Genomic DNA, 22,533 nt, shown 5'->3' with positions numbered 1-22,533 from the left:
TTTTTTAAGGGAACAGTAGATCATTTTGGTGTACGCAGTTCTTATTCTTGTTTAACGGCGAAGTTCTCTTATTTGTACTGACAAAATAACTGAAGATTGATGTGTTAAAGGAGAAATCAGCAAATGAATTTTGCTGTTCATCCTGATTCCTATATGAATAAGCCAGTTTTAATTTTTAAAGCATATAAGTCTCTGTTTATCAGTCTGTTTAAATCTAAATGAGATTTAAAGCATCATAATTGTGAGCAGGACTTCTTGTTCAAGGATAATTTGTTTCATAATTTTTTCCCTTGATTCATTGATAAGTAATTGGCACGAGTGCCAAAAATGGACCAATTTATTTCACAGACTGCAATCAGTTGGAGTCTGTAGATGCCATATTTATTTTGTACTTAATAATACCAAATTACTATTTTTTAAAATGTCAAATTGTACTTGAGTACTACTCTTGATATGCAAATTAAAGAACTTGAATTGACTTCTTGTTAAATTTTAATTTTGCAATACCAATTTTTAAATAATTCATAGGAATATGTGTGTGTGTAATATTAGTAAGGTTTCACCATAAAAGTAATATATTTTTAAATGCATATGTTTATTAAAAACTCTGGTAATTTTTTTAATTCTTAAGCAGCATTGTAGAATAATAGGAAGGCATGAACATCTTATTGGCCTTTTTAAAGTTAAGAATGCTGAAATATTTTTTCTGAAAGTGGTTTATCAACAATATTGTTGGAAGAAGCAATTTGTCATATTTCTTCAACTATTAAGAAGACTTGTTGGTTATCGTTAGCTAACCACTATTTTTTTTACCAGATACATGTCACATTTATGTATGGATATGTTTTATATTTATACAAATATGGATATTTGGAAGCTGGGCTTATTAAAATTATGGCTATTAGCTTTTAAAGAATTAACTCTGTAACACCTGAAAAATAATGAACGTTTTCATGTTCAAAATCTTATTTATTCAGACATAAAGAAGTGGGGGGGGAGTTAGTTTTATTTTTTTTACTATCAATGCGCATGAATTGAAATAGTGCCAAGATTTCTTCTGCATTATATAAAAAGGCTATCTTCCAAAATGGAAAAAAAAGGTTTATATAAAGTCTACTTTGTAAGTTGATCTACAGCTGATATGAAAAGCATGCTGTATTACAAAACCCAATTATTCTTTTTTTTTAATTGGGAAGAGTTATGGAGAAACATGTTCCTGAAAGTAGCAGATTGATTTTCTTGCTGTTCCAGTTACTCAATAAATACAGTTGTCCTGACTTGTATAATATTCCTTGTTGACACAAAGTTACACAATATACTTTTTTCTTCTTGTGATTCAATTCTCCAACATATCCTTAAAGTTAGGCGAGATAGACTGTATTCAAAGATCAATCTATACACTGAGGTTATTTAAACATTGTTTATTAAATAATTCACAGCTGATTCATACAAATATTAAGCTCCAAATTAACCATAGTTTAAATTATGGCTTAATATAATAGAAGGATTCAAGCTTAAAGTCCAAAGTGCCATGGTAGAATATTCAATTTTAACTTTTGTGACATTCAGCTCTAGGTTGTATCTCCCAACTTAGGAAGATGGCATTTCGTTCTTGATATATTTGCTGTTGTGATATCAATTATATTATTTTTCATAAATTCATATTACATAATATATATATATTTTACATGGATATAATTTTTGTTAATTCCTTTCTTCTTGAATTCATCACATTTTTATGGCCAGATTGAGACCTGCAACTAATTTATACCTGATTTTCAGTTATATTGCCAAGAATTACAGCTAAAGGATTAACAGCCTTCTGGATATTAATAGTGCAATTTTATTACATATTAAAGTGCTACAGTACCTAACTACCATAGTCATAAGATTGCCAACTGAATGAGTTCCTGCCCAAATTTAGGCTTTCAACTCAGAAAATACACTTTTTTAAAATTAAAAGCTCGATTTAATTCATTAGATAAATTAGTAGGACTTAAATGTTCCTATGACCTGACTGCATCCTACTTCATACCTTTCTATAACTGGCTCCCAACAGTCCTTCTTTATTGCCTGAAAAATAGTAATTTTGGTTGTTTTTTAAAACCAATTTTGGCATTCAGCAGCAAAATGTCCTACTTACGGATTAACTGTTGAGGTTTTCTTTCTTTCCATTTACTGATGAGAAACCAATGAAATCTGAACCCAACGAGATCCTATTACCAATGAAGGCAACTTACAAACATTCATTACCATAAAGTTTGTATGGCAATCTGAGCTCTTTCCCATTATCTTAACTATTTATTTGTTTTCTGCTGATTATTAGCACATTTTGCAGAAGTGCTTTGAATTAATATTTGATTACCACCAACTTTAGATGATGTTGCAATAAAAATAATGTATAAAAAGAGTGGAACAATGCTATTCAGTGAAGCCTATTTTCTAATAGGGGCCAATGCATCTAATTTCTTTTGGGTTGTGAAATCCAGTGCATAATGACATTGGAAATAACATTAACATCCTATTCAAACTATCCTGATGTATTAAGTTTTTAATACGAGCTTTTCAGGACAGAATTTTTATTCTTTTAATCCTTTGTCAAAGACTAAGTCTGTATATCAGTTCAAATCATATGCAGACCTCACTGTATCTATATCTATTGTTATTTTTTAGATTAAAGCCATTAGTGTTAACCATATCCACAATTTATTGATTCAATGTTTTTCATACTTCTGCAATAGAACTGTATAGAAAGAAATACTTCCTTGAATTCTTAAAGTTGTTTTCTAAAATATTTAAATTTGCATCTGAGAAGCCATTTACAAGAAAATAGGAAATGTGCTATAATTTACAATCCTTGGTTTTCTTGACCAAGTCACTTTGGTCTTTACAATGTCTTGAGGTTGATTTGGTTAATTACATATTAATTCCAGAATTAGTTATTTCACTTATTTTCTTTATTTATTTGCTTCTTGTCCAACTAGATTTTTAAATGTTGAAATTGCTGGGAGTTGGCACATATAAATTATTGTTATTAACTCTGTTTATTAAATGTGTACAACATTTGGCCGTTAAGTGTATGAACAAATAAATGCAGGCTGAAAATATATGCAAAGTAAACAAAACCCAGTAATTTTGTAGATGTTTTAAACTTTGGATGGCTGCATGTCACATTTAAAATTAGCAATTATATTCTATTAAAGCTAATGCTTTAATAGAATTTATTATTACTATCTTCCAGCTAGTTTACATAATAAATGCTATTTGGCCAGTAGCATTGTACAGTGAATAAAGCTGTTTTGGAAAATAACACTTGGATTAATAAAAGGAAACAACTGCAGATATTTTGTCATCCATATATATGTATTTCTTCTTCAACACAATCTGAAAAAAGATGAATTGCTTGATCAACATTCAGGAACCTATTCTGGAGAATACGCTCCATCTCATCAATCTTTGTCTTCTCCAGTTTTTGTATCTGTTCCATGATCAGGGCAGCCTTTTCCTAGAAAGCAAATTTGAAAATAGAACCAAATATAAACCTTGTGCACAGCAAATGCTTGCTACAATTAATCTTAAATGAGAGCCGGTGTGATCTGGCGGTTAGAATGTTAGGCTATGTAGAGACCCAGATTATTGTTTACTTTATTGATGTATTCACATTTCTACACCGCACATCTCATTTAAGTAATTCTGAGCAATTAACAATAGAAAATTACTATTTGGGGTGGGGTGGGGGAGCACCGTGTACATTGTTAAGAGCTCCTGAATGAAAAGTGAGATATAAATTAATCATGTTTTAAACCAGCAACATAATGAGGGGAAAAAAAGATTTCATATAGGGAAAGGTTTGCAACAAAGGTTGAGTTTTCAAATAAATTATGAATCTCTTAAGCTCCTGTCCAAGATTCCAACCAATCTGAGAAGTAGTTTATTGCTTAACACTTTTAAATTCTGTGTTTTTAGGTGTTAAATGGCCAGATTGCACTTAAAAGTACTATATCCAGATCAGTGGTGAAATTCAAAAAATTTCCCTACCGGTTCTGTGGCCGTAGCTTGATGGGCATGGCTTGGGTGGGCATGGCCAACTTTTTTTTTTTACTTTTTAAAGCATTTTTTAACTACCGGTACTGGTTAGAAAATGCTTTAAAAGGTTTTTTAAAAGTTCTGACCATCCCAGCTGATTGTCACACAGCTAATGGTCAGAACTTTTAAAAAAACTTTTTAGCATTTTTTTACTACCAGTTCGGGAAAACCAGTAGCATTTTTACTACAGGTTCGGGTGAACCGGCCCAAACCAGTAGCATTTCAACCCTGATACAGGTCCTCAACTTACAGCCATAATTGGGACCACAATTCCATTGTTAAGCAAGGCAGTTAAGTCAGTTGCAGAATGGGAAAATTGGCTGCCCCAAAAGATCTCGTCATGAAAGGAGGAACCTTTCCATCCTTGCATCTGCCACAACCAGCTACAACACTCATATACTACAGTACACCTTCCAACCTGGCAATTGTGGGTAAAGGAATTATAGAGCTATGTAAGATTGCAAAATTTGCTTAACAGTTGCCTTGCTTAGCAATGAAAATCCTGCTCTCGATTGTAATTGTAAGTCGAGGTCTACCTGTACATACACGACACAACTATAATTATAGGAGCATGGATAGTGAGGTAGAAGGGCAGATCTAAGCTACTAAACCGCAAATGCAAAAAGTCAATTCTTGAGTGAGCGCCAAAATCAGATGTCAGCATCAGTTGTGCAACAACATAGTCACCCCTGCTGTTCAAAAGTCCCGAACCAAACTTAGCATGTGGTATGAAGGGAGCATCTTGATCTTATCCCCAACATGTGTGAACATATCCAGTTTATGACACGAATCACCCGGTGACATCTCTGATAAGCTTAGACTCAGAGGGATCAAGTAAATCACCGAGCTGCCTATCAATTCACCATCTTCCCTCCCTCCGTTCTCTATCCGCCTTACTCCTTAAAGGGATAGGAAGCCAATTAAGCTTACTTTCCATTCTCTTCCATTAGTTTTTCTTTTCTTTTCTCGCCTTCTCCCTCTCCTGCTCTCTCTTCCTCCCATGTCATTTAGCAGGTTAAGAACATTCTGAATGCTCAGTTCTCATTGGAAGATTTGAGGCCTTCCCTGAATCTTACACCATCTATTTTTTCCCCTTCTTTATTCAACTCTCAAGTCTCTCAGGGTCTATTTTTTTGTAGCTTACAATCGTTCATATTCAAAGCTACACAGCTGCTCTGGGGTATATGGAGGTGCATACCTAACATCAATCCACAAGTAGATTATGTCACGAATCATTTCCTGTGCTGGCATTTGACACTGCTATATAATATCACTCAACAGGGGCTTATCTCCGAGTGTAGGCCCAGCTTTTCAAGGCATCACATCAGGAGCTTTGTCCTTGTTGAAGGTGCTGAGGTAAGGAAACAGTTCTGAAAGGATGAGCCAATGGGTCACTTGTCTCCTAGATCAGCGATGGCAAACCTTTTTTGGCTCACGTGCCATAAGTGGGGGGAGTGCAGGGGGGTCGTGTGTGGGTGCGCCGCACCCATAATGCAATGCACGACCCTCCCAGTGCACATGCGCGCACTACAGGCGCTCCCCCTCCCATTTTTACATGCTTTTTTCACCCTCCCCGGGATCCAGAGGTTTTATAGGAGCCTGGGGAGGGTGAAAACAGCCTCCCCCGCCCCCCCGGACACCCTCCGGAGGCATCAGTGAAGCTCCGGATGGTCCCTGAAGCCTTCGGAGTGCTCAAAACGATCCTCGAGCAAACCGGAGGTTGCTCGGAGGGTCGTTTTAAGCGTTCCAAAGGCTTCAGGGACCGTCCGGAGGCTTCCCTGACACCTTCAGAGCGCTCAAAACGACTCTCCGAGCAAACCGGAAGTCACTTCCAGTTTGCTCAGAGGATCATTTTGGGCGCTCCAAAGGCTTCAGGGACTGTCCGGAGGATTCCCTGACGCCTCCGGAGGGTTTCCGGGTGGCGGGGGAGGCTGTTTTCGCCCTCCCCAGGTTCCTATAAAGCCTCTGGAGCCTGGGGAGGGCGGAAAATGGCTTTAAAAAAGGATGAACTCAGCTGGCCAGGGCAGCGCGTACCATAGGTTCGCCATCACTGTCCTAGATGTTTAAAATTAAGTTTAATAACAGCAGAGATCACAAGACACTTTTTCAAAGGGCAACTGGACTTTCTTTTGTTTTTCCTTGAAGATGTTTCGCTTCTCATTCAAGAAGCTTCTTCAGTTCTTAAGACAAGAGCAGATATCCAATTGTGATGCAATCCTCAGAATGTCTTCTCCTATTCATCCTTTGCCCTCTTGGCAGGGAGGAGGGAGGGCAGCAGGAATCTCACTTTTAGATTAAAGCACTGCGATGTCATTACCCACCCTGTATTCTGTTCCTCTAGGCTAGGAGGATCAAACTCAAGGATAGATGGCTTTAAGCATCTTTAGAAGCCCTAGAGAGCTTGGTTCTAACTGCATTCAGAACAGTGGTGCAAACATGGTTACAAAGATCTCTGAAAAGACTCCAGACAAGAATCCTTGAATGAAACTAGATACAATCTGGGGGAATGGCTCCAGGAACCCATACAAAATGTTCAGAACAGATGTCCTGTAAGAATCCAAGCAATATGTGAATAAGTGGCTGGATATAGAGCTATAGTGGTGCAGTGGTTAGAATGCAGTATTGCAGGGTACTTCTGTTGACTGCCGACTGCCAGCAGTTCGATTTTCACTGGCTCAAGGTTGACTCTGTCTTCCATCTTCCCGAAGTGGGTAAAATGAGAACCCAGATTGTTGGGGGCAATAGGCTGACTCTGTAAACCACTTAGAGAGGGTTGTAAAGCACTGGGAAGTGGTATATAAGTCTAAATACTATTGCTGTAGCCTTAAATCACCTCCATAAGGAAGGGCTTGAAACATCTCATCTAAATTTGGAGGAGTGGCTGGAAGCATCTAGACAAGGTCTGCAGGGATAAATATTTAAGGAAAGATTCTGAAATATGGAGGACAAAAGCAAATGTTTAGAAAGGTATTCCTTCTCACAGAAAACAGGTATGTGAAGAGCCAACATATATTAAAGATGGATTAATTATTCCTGACCCCCCCCCCCCACCTCCGCCCTTTATTCCTTATACTGTATATTGAGCCAAGACTGTTTCCTTTCTAGTTGTGTCTGGCAAGATTTCTTCAAAGGAGAATTGGAAAGGAAGAGGACATAGCAACTGTTTCTTTCAAATGAGTTTCAGGGAACAAAAATCTCTTTAATCCAGAACCAGAATTTAAGTATGTTAGGCTAAAAAATGAAAAACATATTTCCAAAGAGGAAACAGTTAAAACTACAGCCCAGAAGTTACAAAAGGAAGAAGGAGAGTTTGAATGTGACAGGAAGAAGATTGTGAGGACAAAAGGCATGTGACGAAGTGAGCTGCAGCTAATGAAAGCTGATGCCTTTGAATCCAAAAATATTAGTCAGAAAAGATGCTACCAGATTCCTCCTGATTTGTTACCAAGAGTTCAACAAGAATTCTGAATATAAATGGTTTGAACCAGAGATGGTATTCAGGCAGTTCTGACAGGTTCTGGAGAACCAGTAATGGAAATTTTGAGTAGTTCAGAGAACCGGAAAATAGGCTACCCCCACCCCCGCTGCCTCCCAGATGATCTTCTTTTGTTGCCCTGAACAGGAGAACGGAGCTGGAAAGCAGGTTAGTGGAGTGGGGAGGGAATGGGGATTCGGCAGTAACCTTCCCCTGCGCCACCCACAAAGCCACGCCCACAGAACCGGTAGTAAAAAATGCATGGCTGTTGAAAGTATAGTTATTTCACGTCAACTCTATGACTGAAAATTGATATGCCGGAACAATTGCTTTCAAGGCATATCAGCTTACACAAACACAACAGATTCTAGACGTCCTTACTTTGAATTTCAAACATAAATCACATTTTGCAATTCTAAGACCAACCCACCTTTGATGCCTCCATCGTGGCAACTGCACATTCATGCGTCCGATAGAGCTCATGTCTTCTGTCAGGCTTCGTATGAAACCGTGGCTGCTTTTTAACTGGATCCTCAGGGCCAAATACCGGAGAGCTGGTTTTTTGAAGCGGTTTAATATTTTCCACAAAAATGAAAGGTTTAAAAACAGACCTAGGAAATAAAATGAAAGTACGCAAATAGGCAAAACCAGTTGCTACTGTCACATTCCAGGGTTATGTTCACTCAGCATAAATTCGAGAAGAGCCTAACTTTTCATATCGGTTCTCATATCAGTCACAATCTAATTGATTAGATAGAAAGGTTTCTGGAACCAAGAAGATCGGCTTCCCAGCAGATCAGATTCCTAGTGTACTTTAAAAGAAGGACAATTCATGTTTCCACCCAAAAACCACTGAAGCATTATCCCAAAGATGCTTTTTCAACTGGACTTTCTTGTTATTATTTGAAGATGTTTCGCTTCTCATCCAAGAAGCTTCTTCAGCTCAAGAGTAGAAGCAGCTTGTTGGATGAGAAGCGAAACGTCTACAAAGAAAAACCAGAAAAAGCACCTTTGGGACAACGATGAACTGGATGACTGAGAATCTCCAGAGACACTGAAGCATTGAATACCTTTCCTGTTGCAGAATTGGGTTAAGATGAATCAGGAATTTTATCAGATTCTTTAGTCTTGTACTTTTCTAAAGCTTCTTGTCACCTCACAAAGTATCCCTGGCCTGGTCTCGAGTTGCCATAGACAAGAGGGGGAGGAAACTGATGGAACAGCACGGCAGCCACAACCAGAAGCACATTCCATGCATACCTTTCTCAAGGCTGTATCCCAGGTTACCTGTAACAGCCGGAGGGGTGTGAACTCTACAGCCCATGACAGTGCTCCGTTGGAGAATGTGATTTAGGACACATCCAGGGGGGAGGGGGGGGAACAGGGTCATAATTGGGCTGTAAATTACGAGGGGTCACAGCTGCCTTCATTTGGGTACGTGCCTAAATGTTGCTCCTAATAAATAACTGGATTTCTTTTGAAGTTTGGCTCGAGGCTCATGATTTAATTAGGGCATCCGTCGGAACCCTGACACTTCTATTGATCTTTACTTACCTACACTGGGTCATATTTAATAATTCCGGAAACATTTCAAGCCTTTTATTTAAAATGGCAAAAATAAGGAAATGGTTAAGAGCTTGTTCTTACAACACACATTTTATTTGTGTTACCTTTCAGGGTCTGGTGTTCCAGTGAAGAAATGAATGCAAGGGAGACTAGGATCTTGGGGAAGTATAGAAACCATGCTTCCTGTGGTCATGAAGGCACCTTCCATGTTAAGGCCACTCTCTTTATCTCGAAGAATTGTCATCATAGTCTCAGCTGTTATATTACCTAGTTAAGATGGGTTATTTGTTTAATACTGTATATATTGTATACCACCCATTTAATATCTATGCAAAACTGCTAAAAAGCAGGAATAAAGCAACTGGTATATTTAAAAGAAATGGCAACACTGTAACTTCCATTTTTCTTTTCAACTTTAGATTTTAAAACAACTGCTAAAGACTTACCTGTTTACTCTAGCAATCCCTGGAATATTTGTGGCCCTGCTATATTTGTTATGGTTTGTCACACAGTCAGACAGCTTTTCAGACTAGATGTGATATTTCTGTCTGCCTAACAAGTTCTTCCCAAAAACTGGGATATGCTATTACTCTTATTTAATTTTAGAAATATTGTTTTAAGTTTCTAAGATTATTTTAATTGTGGTTTATTGTTGGAAGCCAACCTGAGTACTGTGAAGTGATAGGGCAAGGAGTACTTCTAAATAAATAAATAAATAAATAAATAAATGTGCTTGGTATCTTTTTCTCAAATGAGAGATATATGACTCCATTTCTAACAGGAAAAAAAAATCTTGGACCCCACCTGCAATCTGTCATAGAGAACAGGAGTCAAATGGGATTCTGGTTAGGGTTATGCAGAAAAGAAGGTAACCAAAAATTCTGCAGGAAAAAGGAAGTAGAGCAAAACAGGAAAATACAAGAGAGCAAGGTGGAGAAAGAGTGTTCCACGAAAATGAGAGATGAAGCAGAAGGAGAGAAAGAAGAGTAGAAGAGGTTGGGAGAAAGAAGACGCAGTCAAGATATGTCCACACGATCAAGAGTTGGGTGCAGGCTGGAAATTAGACACTGTCTTGAAATAATCCGCCAAATCTCTGATCTCAGACACCTGTAAATCTTTTTTTTAAAAACACACTTTCCTTCCATGGTGACAGTCCCTTTCCCAATTTAGATTTCCAGCATGTTTTCCTGTAAATTCAGAATATTCTGTAACCATTTTAAAATAGCAATTGCAGTATTTAAAACAATGCCTTTACATCAATTTTAGATTTCCTCTTAAATAAATGAAAGTAAAATATCTAGAGACCAGGAAGCTTTACAGCAATGATTCTCTCTCAACTAAGTTTTTTTTTAAAAAAAAAAACCTGCGTTGACATTCACTTGAACATCTGGTGTGACTTAAAAATGGTTCAGGTAAGTACCTGGAAAATAGGGATTTAGAAGAAATACATTCATAGAATCCAAAACTTCCATAACCTTAAACAAATATTAAAAAGATGTTCAACATTAAGAACCTGCAATTCTGAAAATGAATGAAATTTGCATGATTATAGGACAATCATACAGGGAAGGAATAAACTAGGAAGCTCAAAATAACTACTGCAATTGGAAATGGCAGGAGACAGTAAAATTAATATTGAAACAGAAGGGTGCAAAAGTGTTTGGCTTAATTTTTTTCCCCAAAGCACACATGCCTTTACAAGTAATTCTGATTTGTATTGTTGGAACTGATAGTAGCAAGGGAGAAAACATGACCTTCTCCTTGACTCAGTCATTTTAGAAACTTTAACAAAGCTTCAAAGAAGAAATATTTCAAAGTGGTATATAGCAATAGCACTTAGATTTATATACCGCTTCGCAGTGCTTTACATCTATCTATCAGCGGAGTCAGCCTACTGGCCCCAACAATCTGGGTCCTCATTTTACCAACCTCGGAAGGATGGAAGGATGAGTCAACCTTGAGCCTGGTGAGAATCGAACTGCCAAATTGCAGGCAGCCAGCAATCAGCAGAAGTACCCTGCAGTACTGCACTCTAACCACTGCACCACAGTCTCCCTCCAAATGTGTAGTTAACACTGCAGCCCCAGAATCCCTGGGCAGCAGGGCCATTGATTACACTGTCTGAGAATTTGGTGATGGGCAACCTTAGTACATGAAGAGATCAGACTGGAAAGAGCAATGTGTTTCTGGCAGGCTATTTTTGGATAAACACAGAAACCGTGTTCTAAATAATATAAACAGTGGGAAAGAGATGAAGCAGAAAATATGTATGCGGAAAGAGAAACGGGTAGAAAAGAGAAAGATAGAAAACAAATTGCTAAAGGGCTTCAGATGCCAATTCAGGGTGTATTCTATATCTAGAAAGTATTGGAACTCCTTGCATAGACAAATGATATATGGATATATGGATAATACATTTTAGCTGTGTAAGATCCCTTGCTGTATTTGACTCAGGAACTATGTAGATGATCCAAGTTATCCAATACCTAAAACCACGGCAAAACCTCAGAAAAGAAGATTAAAAATAGTATTTTGGGATCCAGCCTGGATCAGAGGTTTAGTCTTCCGAGTTTTTGGACTAGTGCTGGAGCCCATCTTCAGGGAACTCAGTGGTGGGATTCAAAATTACTACTGGTTGTTTGAGCCTGGTTTAGTGGGCGTGACATTAAAGTAGAATAAAATATGAATTAAAATATAAGAATGAAGACGTGGCATAAAAGGGACAGTTAAAAGCTTGCTTAAAGGGACAGGAAAATGTCATCAGCCTCTAAACACAAGATGTTCTAGCCAACGTCCCTATGTCAAAAGTCCAAACCACAAGGTTCAAATAAAGTTCGTTAATGACACACAGTACATACCTGTAACAAAAGGAGAAGTAAGACCCCCATCTACTTATAAGGCTTTTTCCCCAAAATAACCAATAAGAAGTGAGTTAAGTATTTCCGTTTTGTGCTGCTTTTGAGAATGTATAAGATTGCATGCTTCGATAATGAAGGTTGTTCAGAATTTGCAATGTTAGCCATGTGCTAACTTTATGAACCTGGCTGCCAAATAAACTCCTCCTGTATCCTGAGAAGTCTAAAGCCTGTCATTTTCTGCAACAACATGGCTTGGTGGGTGTCACGATGTTAAAAAGTTTGCTAGGCCTGAACTGAATGAATTGACACTCAAGAGTTAAAACTAAGAAAGCTTTATTGCGCAGGTCATAAAAGTTCTTATCTGAAAGTGATTTATTGCGCATGCGTTACACATTCCAGAATTCCTTTCTTTGTTTGGCTGCCAACTTGGCAACCGAAGCTTTCATTATCAAAATGTAACCATTAGTTATTTCTGTTTCATTTACTTTTATTATTTTCGTATTAAAGTTTGTTTATTAATTAGAATATACTTGTCAAAGGCTTTTATTTTATTTTTCTTAATATCTAAAAAGATATGTGGAAGGGAATCAGCCCGGTCCATTGATCTCAGATTTCTACAGGGCGTTTTTTCCCCTGACAACTTGGTATGCAGAGGTTGGTTTGATGATACCAGCTGAGATGGCTACAATTTATGGCTGTATTTTCCCTTCGCGCTATCTTATGATAACCGACTAAAGCAAATTAGCAATGTCGGAGAAAAAGAAAAAGAAAAAGAAAGATGGGGCAAGCACAGATGGATCAGCTTCTTCTGACAAGGAGGCTCCCTCGGACACAGAGAAGCAAGATCAAAACATGCTTCAGGAACAACAAATTCCTTCAGGTGCCGAGCCAGATGTGGGGGAAGGAGCTACAGGACGCAACATCCACGAAACGAGGTCAGTGGTTCCTCCTTCTAAAATATCTCCAGGAGATTATGAATTTTTGGGGGCCAAGCCAAAACTTCCCACTCTGCCAGAGCCACTCCATTCCCAGACCCTCGCAGATTATCAAACAATTGATGAATGGCAACTGCCGGCAGAAAAAAAATCCTCCCACGCAGAAAGCAGACTTTATGAATCCTCCCCAGATGATGAGCAAGAAATGCAAAGCTATCTTGATCAAATAGAACGCTTTGAAAAATATGCTAGGGACGCGAGAGAGTGCTTTGAGGAGATAAAGCGAAGTAGGAGGAGCTCCCCCACTCCCAAAATGTCTGAGGACGCCATCTTGTCTTCAAAACAACAGCCTAAGACACACCCCACAGAGTTCATTGGTCAATTAGAACAAAGAGACATGTACACGTCACCGAGGTCACGTGGTCCCTTTGAGCCCATTGAACTTCCGGCCATGTATAGAGGGCTGCAGCCAAGAAGTGAAGCTGCACTGCCATCTGCTGGCGGAGAAAAATTATTAGAGCAAAAGATGATGCAGTTTCATCAAAGCTTTAGAGATTTACCTATGAGTTCTTTAGAAGCCAAAACTTTGCCCCCAAAGGTTAAGTCTTCAACACCCCCTGGCGGTGTGGAATCCTCCCTAGATGGAAAAAGGCAAAGCCAAAGGCGAATTCGAGGAAGCCAATTTGATGTTGCCACGCAAAGGCCAATGATGCAACCCCAGCATCCCCTGGTTCAACAACCAGCTTTGCAACCAGATCAACAAATTGTTCCAATGCATATTCCTCAGCAGGTATTCACAGTCACCCCCTTGACTGGTGAGTCCAAATTAAAGGAGTCAGGAGAGAATTATAAAGCCTGGGTCAGTGAAATTGCGCTCTTGCTTCGAAGAGAAGGCACACATTGCATGATTTTTAATCCTCCTCCTCCACCGTGGACACCTGCGATAAGAGACCTCGAAAACAGAGCAATCACGACTTTGCTCATGTCAATGGAAATTGAGATCCAGGGTATCTTTCCACCTGATGCAACTGCCCAAGAAATTTGGGCTATTTTGGAAGATTGCTACAGGCCCGTTTCAATTGAATCTTCATGTTTGCTCATGTCTAAGTTCCATGGTTCGAAGTTGAAACCTGGTGAACGAATTGGTGGACATTTGACCAAACTGAAAAGAATGAGAAGTGAATTGAGACAAAATGGCCATGTAATCGATGATATCCAAATGATTAGCATCATCATTAACTCATTGAATTATGAATGGAAAGATGCTGTTGCAAAGATTAACTACGTGCCTATTGCTCAACGCACAGTTAACCACGTTTGCAGACTTTTAGTGGAAGACGAAGCTATCAGGTTAACTACACCACATCTGCAACGGCCTCCAGCATCAAAGGCTCCAGCCAGACGTCCCTTCTGAGGAAGAGGCTACGCTCCAAGGATGCCAAAATGCTACACCTGCAACCGTGTGGGACATGACACCCGGGATTGTCCCCAATGAGTTCCAGCTCCCGTCACGTACCAGCCCAGAGGAACAGACTCCAGAGGCAGAGGTAGAGGCGGAAGACAAGGTCGTCGTGGTCCAAGGCGTGATCCACAAGCTCCACTTGTAACACTGGCCATAACCAACGTTCCACAACCTGATCCAAAGTTCGACAGACGTCTTTTGTGGACTTTAGATAGTGGAGCAGCTGTGCACGTTACCCACAGAAGGGGACTTTTCACAGAGATGGGCGAACCAGAGCCCGAGTATCGAGAACTGTATTCCTTCACCAACCACACTTGCAAGGTCATGGGAAAAGGAACTGTTTACATTGAAGAACTCGATACACACATCCCTGATGTTTATTACATACCTTCAGCAACCAGTAATTTGCTTAGTCAAAGTCACTTGTCTAGAGATTTAAAGTTCCAGGTTCACCACCTCGAAAAAGCAAGTTACTTAGTTAAAGATGGAGATATTATTGCTGAAACTATGCTGATTGGTGGTGTTTATTACTTAAAGCCAAAGCCTAAAGGGCAAGCACAGGCAAGTATGCAAACTCCAAAAAGGCACAACGCGAACCCAGAGAGAGTTGTCCCAGAGAGAGAAAACGTTACTGTGCCAAAGGCTCCTAAAGCCAACAAACAGAGAAAACAGAAACAGGTTGCTCAGAGCAAGCCTGAGGGCCCTCATGAAACTGTTAATGTTGAGAATTCACTAACTGGTAAACCTTTGCATTCCAGGTGTATTCACAAGTGGCACAGAAGATTGGGGCATGCCAGTTTCCGTGTTCTTAGAAAGATGCCGGAGTTCGCAAAAGGTTTGGATCTAAAGGGGTGTAAGGTGTTTTTGGATTGTGCGGTTTGCAAAAAGGCTAAATCCAAGGCGGCTGCAATTCCCAAACACGCTACACACCAGTCAACACGCATTTTTGATTTGGTACACACTGACATAGTGGGTCCTTTCCCACCAACACTTGGTGGCAGAAAGTATTTTTTAACAATTGTAGATAATCATTCTAGATATGGATTTGTATATCCTATGAGAGAGAAATCTGAGACCTTTCAGATCTTTAAAGACTTTGCAGCGTTTGTTTCTACACAATACCAAGTTCGCATCGCCAGAATCCAGAGTGACCGTGGTGCAGAATTCATGTCTCAGCGTTTCCAGGACTGGATGCGTAAGAATGGAATTCTTCATCAGACATCTGCTCCATATACACCGGCTCATAACGGAGTCGTAGAAAGAAGACAAGGGGTTCTACAAACCATGATGCGTTGTCTTCTAGAAGATGCCAATCTCAGTAACACATACTGGGGTGAAGCAATCAAGTATGCAAATTACATTGTCAACCGTACTTGGAGCAGTGTAATCAATCAAACACCTTCCTACATGCTGTATGGCTACAAGCCTGATCTCAAGAACCTCCACATTTTTGGTTCATATGCTATGGTGAACACTCCCTTAAGTCAAAGAAGAAAGGGAGGTACAGTAGCAAAGAGACTGAGATTTATGGGTATTGATGATAATTCGAAATGGCTCAAATTCATTGATACTAAACATGTGATTGTCATTTCACAATCTGCTAATTTCGAGGAAGACATTGACTGGTCCAGGATTCATTCCAATGATCCTGAAGTTTATTTTCCTAGAGATGGTGTTCCAGATGCCACACAGCCTGATGACAATTCGCAGGCAGATGTTCCTTCTACCAGTTCTTCACAACCTGATGTTCCGTCTTCGCAAGCCGCGGATGCTGATGCTAGTGACGAATGTGAGGACGAGGATGATGATGATGATGAAGAAGAAGACTGGACTGATGTTCCTAGACGTTCCAAGAGGGCCACAAAAGGAATCCCTCCACAACGTTATTCATGGCAACTGACAAAGTCACCATTACCTTTGATTTGCAACGTTACTCTTCCTCCAGAGATATTCACACAAATCAAACAGCTCCCTGATTCAGAGCAAGACAAATGGTATGATGCAATGCAGGATGAAATGGACAGTTTAAAGAAACTTAATGTATTCACACCTGCAAAACCTCCAGCAAACAAGAAAGTCATTGGCACCCGATGGGTCTACAGAATCAAGAAGAAACCAAATGGTGAGTCTTTATACAAAGCCAGACTTGTAGCTCAGGGTTTCGCTCAACGTTATCCTGAGGACTACACAAACACTTACTCACCAACAGTCAGAACTGAAAGCGTAAAAATTGCTTTAACCACTGCAACTATTCTTGGTTTAGAAGTTTTCCAATTTGATGTGGACACAGCTTATCTACATGCAGACCTAGATGAAGAGATCTACGTGAGAAGCCCTCCAGGGTTCCGAAAGCAAGAAGGGGATACCTGGTTCCTGAACAAAAGTCTTTATGGTCTGAAACAGTCAGGTTTAATGTGGTATTTATGTCTTACTGACAAACTAAATTCAATGGGCTTTATTAAGTCCGAAACTGATGAATGCGTGTTCACAAAAAGATCTAACAATGCATATGAGATAATTCTTGTTTATGTTGATGATATTGTTTATATTGGTCCAAATAAGAAAATGAGTGAGATTTTTGCTAAAAGTTTGCAGAGATACTTCACACTGAAATCTTTAGGACACATTAGCACTTATTTAGGTGTTCAAATTGAAAAGACACAGAAGGGGTTTAGTCTTTCACAAGAAGAGAAAATTGACCACCTTCTACATCATTGCAACATGAAAGATGCTAGCACAACAAAGACACCCATGCAAACAGATTTTCACAACTTAACACATGAACCAAGTCCTGAGTTCGAGGATCAAACACTTTATCGTTCAGTCATTGGTTCACTATTATACATTAGTAGTTGGACCAGACCTGACATCGCACTTAGTGTTAATCTTTTATCACGACACGTAGGTAAGGCAACACAATTTCATTGGTCATACATTAAGAAGTTGTTGAAATACCTAAAACACACTAAACACATGAAGTTATTGCTAGAACCAACACACGCTGATCAACCAAAGTTGATTTGTTTTGCTGACGCCGACTGGGCGAGCGACAAGAAGTCACGCAAAAGCACTTCTGGTTACATGATGTTCCTAAATGGTTGTCCTGTTTACTGGCAAGTGAGAAAACAGAGTTTTGTTTCATGTTCATCTACTGAAGCTGAATATGCTTGTGTTTCAGATGCTTGTAATTCTCTAACGTGGTTTGATGCTTTGATCACAGATATCTGGACACGTCCGATTCGACCAAGCACCGTGATGGAAGATAATGTATCTGTGGTTTATATTTCTGAGTCACATTTTACAGGTTCTAGGTCCAGACACATTGACATTCGTTATCAAAACACAAAGCAATTAGTTAAGCAAGGTTTTGTTAAATTGCAATATGTTTCTACACATGATCAGATCGCAGACATGCTTAACAAACCACTTGCCGCAAATCAACACGAGTATCTGCGAAAGAAGATGTGCCTTAATTGATGATTTGATGACGTCAGCCCAGACTAGCAAAAGAAGGGGTGTCACGATGTTAAAAAGTTTGCTAGGCCTGAACTGAATGAATTGACACTCAAGAGTTAAAACTAAGAAAGCTTTATTGCGCAGGTCATAAAAGTTCTTATCTGAAAGTGATTTATTGCGCATGCGTTACACATTCCAGAATTCCTTTCTTTGTTCGGCTGCCAACTTGGCAACCGAAGCTTTCATTATCAAAATGTAACCATTAGTTATTTCTGTTTCATTTACTTTTATTATTTTCGTATTAAAGTTTGTTTATTAATTAGAATATACTTGTCAAAGGCTTTTATTTTATTTTTCTTAATATCTAAAAAGATATGTGGAAGGGAATCAGCCCGGTCCATTGATCTCAGATTTCTACAGGGCGTTTTTTCCCCTGACAGTGGGCGTGGCTTGGTGGGCCTTGCAGGGGAAGGATACTGTAAAATCTCCATTCCCTCTCTACCCCAGGGGAAGATGACTGCAAAATCCCCATTTCCTCCCAATCAACTGGGACTCAGGAGGCACAGAATAGATGGCGGCGGGGCAAGTCAGAGGTGGTATTTGCCGGTTCTCCGAACTACTCAAAATTTCCACTACCGGTTCTCGAGAACTGGTCAGAACTGCTGAATACCACCTCTGAGGGAACTTCTACTTCTAACGTTCCCTGAGGATGGGATCCAGCACAAGTCCAAAAGCTCTGGTCCCAGTGACCAACTCAAATTGGAACCTGTAAAATTATCCCCTGATATGTACGTTTGCCTTCATTCCAAACAGTAGTTCATTCAAATTAGAAATCACCATAGCAAGAATCATGAGAGACATTTTCTTCAAGACCAAAATAAGATGTCAAGGTATTCTTAATATACACATCAGAATGAACCTTAATGCTATTGAGCCTCAAGCTGGAATTAAGCTATTTAAAATAAAAAGTCAGCTACAGTATTCCTTAAGGATTATTCAAAAAGTTATGGAGTTTAACATATGCATCTTAAATAAAAGAGCACTAGGCAGATCCCTTGTTCAAAGCAAAACCAAGGAAAACTAATATAATTAAGATAGATATTAATCCTGGGACTTCCGGTTCCGGCGGCTACGGCGACAGGCAAGCCTTTGCCTGCTCCCGCTCTCCCGGTGGGCTTCCCCCGCTTCTGGGGGGGCACAGGACGCCCCGGAGAGGCGTCCTGCCGAGGGAACGGCTCGCGGAGGGTCCTGGCGTCGGCGGCGGCTGGCGGGGGCTTCTCCGCTTCGTTCTAGGCACCGGGGAGCAGTCTCGGAGGGCGCCCATGTGTGCGCGTCTCGCCCCATGCCGATCGGAGAACGCACTCTTGAACGAAGCAGCGGCAGCATGGTGAGAGGCTTCCTTTCTTCACTCCCTCTTTCTTGAATTGATGGACTTTTCAGCATTTTTAAAAAAAAAGTTAAACTTTCGGATTTCTGCTAGAGGTGCGGCTAGAGGGAGGGGGATTTCCCCCCCTCCCTTGGACAAGCGGCTTGAGAAGATTTTGCTTTCGCCCCCAGGGGAAGGAGGAGGGGGGAGAGCCAACTAATGATGCCTCACCCTTATAAAAGTGACTTTCATTGGACTTAGCTCCAGAACTTATGGGTGAACTGAGAACTTTCTGAACTTTTAAAATTTTATTATGCCTCTGAGCCCAAAGCTGGCAGGGCAAGATGGCACACTTCCGTTGTCTTCATGAACTGTGAAACCTGACTCCACCTTTAAAATTCAGGCTTCCGGTCTTTGTCTCCGAGTCACCCAGAGGAATCTCTTGTGGATTGTTCTTTTTTGAACTCTTTGGAGAAAAAACTTTCATCTATTGCTAGAGTGACTAAAGAAACCCCCATCTGTTTGGATCCTCTGCCTCCTGAATTCGCCTGCCTGCTCTACTTCTCCAGCTGCCCAGTTTCTACTCTGACTGATCTCCTTGCTTCATAAACCATGTCTCCAAAAAGACCACCTCCTGGAAAGCCTGGTTTTGCTACTTCTGCCCCAACGTCTGCAACGTCTAGTCCAGCTACACAGTCAAAGATAACAGAACTGATGCAACCCAAGACTACAGAGATAGACTTTCAACAAATGCTTCAACAAATTTTACAGGGCCAGGAGGAAATTAAGAAACAGTTAAGGGAAATGAAAGATGAAATTAAAGAGAATCAAGCCCAAATCTTTAAGAACTCACAGAGACTGGACCTTGTGGAGGGTGGGGTGGCGGAGGCGAGGGGGGGGGTAGAGGCTTTACAGAAGGGGAACAAAGAACTCGACATCCAACAAATGAAAACAGAGTTTGAGAGAATGTCCTTTTATCTTAGATTTCAAAATGTAATAGAAGCAGATGGGGAAAACATAAGGGACATTATGACTAATATGTTAGCTGAATACATACACAAAGATAAACAGCAGATGGAATGGGAGATAGACTTAGCCTATAGAGTGAATTCAGCATATGCCAGAACACATAATGTACCCAGGGAGGTTCACATTAAATTCCTTAGGAAAACCACAAGAGATGAAATTCTGGGTGTACAAAGGGGGCAAACACTGACATACCACGACAGGGAGATAACCATTCTAAAGCAGATTCCCAAAAAAATTAGGGAAAAAAGGAAAAGCTATTCGCAATTGGCGAATAAATTATACCAGAAGGGGGTGTGGTTTAGATGGTTGATGCCCGAAGGTATGCTGATATTCTGGGAGGAGACAAGAATTAGAATTAACACACCCATAGAGGCACAGGCCTTTATGGAAAAAAATAAAGCGAACCTAGAAAAAACAGAAGACACTACAACGGTCATACAGGACACGGGAGGGGCCGGAGCTCTGCCAGCGGGGGGTGAAGGGTCAATACCAAGAAAGCTCAGATCACAAAAATAAATAAGAAAACCACAATGTTATAAACAGACCGAAAGTAATAATGAATTTATAACTAGACTATATATTATAATTATATAAATTGATTGAAAATTATCTTTTCTAGAATTAATATGCTGATTCTTTATGATTATGTATTAAGGTTTGATATTTTGATGTAACCTAGGAGTCTGGAGGGAGGGGGCGTCTGCCACACTTGCAACTGCCAAAATTTGTAATCATTCCACTTACCCTTTTCCGCATAAATGTTTTTAAAAAAACCAATAAAACTTTTTGAAAAAAAAAAAAAAAAGATAGATATTAATCCTGTTCTTTCAGGTAAACAAAAATATTTTGAATCTCATAAAACACTATATCCAAATCCAACTATGAAATACATATATAAGGTTTGGTTTTTTTTAAACTAAACAAAGGTACCTGTATATTTCTTCAGTAGTTTGTAGCCTTCGCAATATCTGCCGCTTGCAGTTGTCATTCTGGCAGTATTTACATATGAGTACATGGCAGCAAAATCAAATACTTCTTTACCATCCCACCAGCCTTTGCTTAGAGCATAATTCCTTAGCTCTGCATGTTCACGGTCAATTTTAGTTGTGATTGATAGCTGGTTGGAAATATTCCGTGTTCCTTCTGTTTAAAAAGAAGAAGAAAACAAGCTATTGCACTTCTAAATGAGAGAGGGGAGAGAGACAGACAGACAGACAGACAGACAGACGGACAGACGGACAGACGGACAGACGGACGGACAGAGGGAGGGAGGGACAACGGGAGGGACGGACAGACAGACAGGGGGGAGGGGGAGAGAGAGAGAGAGAGAGAGATATGATAGATTAGATGATAGGCAGACATATAGATGATTGATAGATATGATAGACAGACATTGTCCACTGAGACGTCTTAAAATTGAATAAAGGTTATTATTCATACCTTTTACTTTCTCTGCAGCCCAGTACTTTCCAGATGTTTCCAGAATCCAAGCTTCTTTCCTGTCTGCTATCAAAAAGCTGTTATGGTAGGTAAATGTCATGTCACTCTCCATACAGTTTCCACCTTGATTATACTTGTCCAACAATTCAACGATAATGCTGACAGCTTTTTCTGCAGTATCTGCTCTTTCAAGTCCAAGCCTAAAATCAAATCAAAGTGTTTAGCTTTCTGTAACATTCTCCATCTTCAACTTTAAAAGACAGAATTTGACATCCTCGAACGGATAGCAAAATCAGATTTTATGAGCTTTAAGTAATCCTTGACTTATGACCACAGTTAAGAGTGGAAACTCTGTTGCTAAGTGATGTAGTCATTAAGTGAATACGGCTGATTTTTCCACCTTTTTGGTAGTTGTTAAGCAAATCACCGCGGCCATTAAGTGAATCCAACTTCCCCCCCATTGACTTTGCTTGTCAGAAGTACCTGGGAAAGTCCCATATGGTGATCATATCACCCCAGGATGCTGCAACTGCAGAAATATATTCTGATTGCTAAGTGCCCAAATTTTGATCATGTGAGTGTGGGACCCTCGGAAGGCTGCAAATCAGTGGTGGGTTGCAAATATTTTTACTACCAGTTCAGGCGCGCTTTCATTCAGCAGCGTCTATCCTCCCACGGCTGCTACTACCAGGTCAGCCGAACTGGGCCAAAACGAGAGCAACCCGCCACTGCTGCAAATGGGAGGAATTGTTGCAAGTCACTTTTTTCAGCACTGTCATAACTTCAAGTGATCATTAAACGAAGGGTCGCGGGTCAGTAACTACCTGTAGTATCTTGTACCTTCCATAGTTTCTGGACCA

At 39.9% G+C, this 22,533-nt stretch overlaps 1 protein-coding gene across 7 annotated transcripts in view; it reads right to left on the bottom strand.

The window, feature by feature from the left end:
- Positions 1 to 1,406: 1,406 nt before the first annotated feature.
- The window catches only part of SCRN3 (secernin 3), a gene marked incomplete at its 5' end in the record, with an annotated part of 25,649 nt that continues 4,522 nt past the window's right edge, over positions 1,407 to 22,533 (bottom strand). For all 7 annotated transcript variants that reach the window (XM_081935431.1, XM_081935434.1, XM_081935433.1 and 4 more), the window contains 5 exons: positions 1,407 to 3,505; positions 7,992 to 8,172; positions 9,232 to 9,394; positions 21,164 to 21,376; positions 21,674 to 21,873. In XM_081935431.1, coding sequence (XP_081791557.1) covers positions 3,350 to 3,505; positions 7,992 to 8,172; positions 9,232 to 9,394; positions 21,164 to 21,376; positions 21,674 to 21,873 — 913 coding nt within the window. In that variant the 3' untranslated portion in view covers positions 1,407 to 3,349. The remainder of the gene's footprint in view (positions 3,506 to 7,991; positions 8,173 to 9,231; positions 9,395 to 21,163; positions 21,377 to 21,673; positions 21,874 to 22,533) is intronic.

The sequence above is a fragment of the Natrix helvetica genome, assembly GCF_964273705.1.
Source record: "Natrix helvetica genome assembly, chromosome: 1".
NCBI classification, from domain to species: domain Eukaryota; kingdom Metazoa; phylum Chordata; class Lepidosauria; order Squamata; family Natricidae; genus Natrix; species Natrix helvetica.
This window is presented reverse-complemented; position numbering and strand designations above follow the sequence as displayed.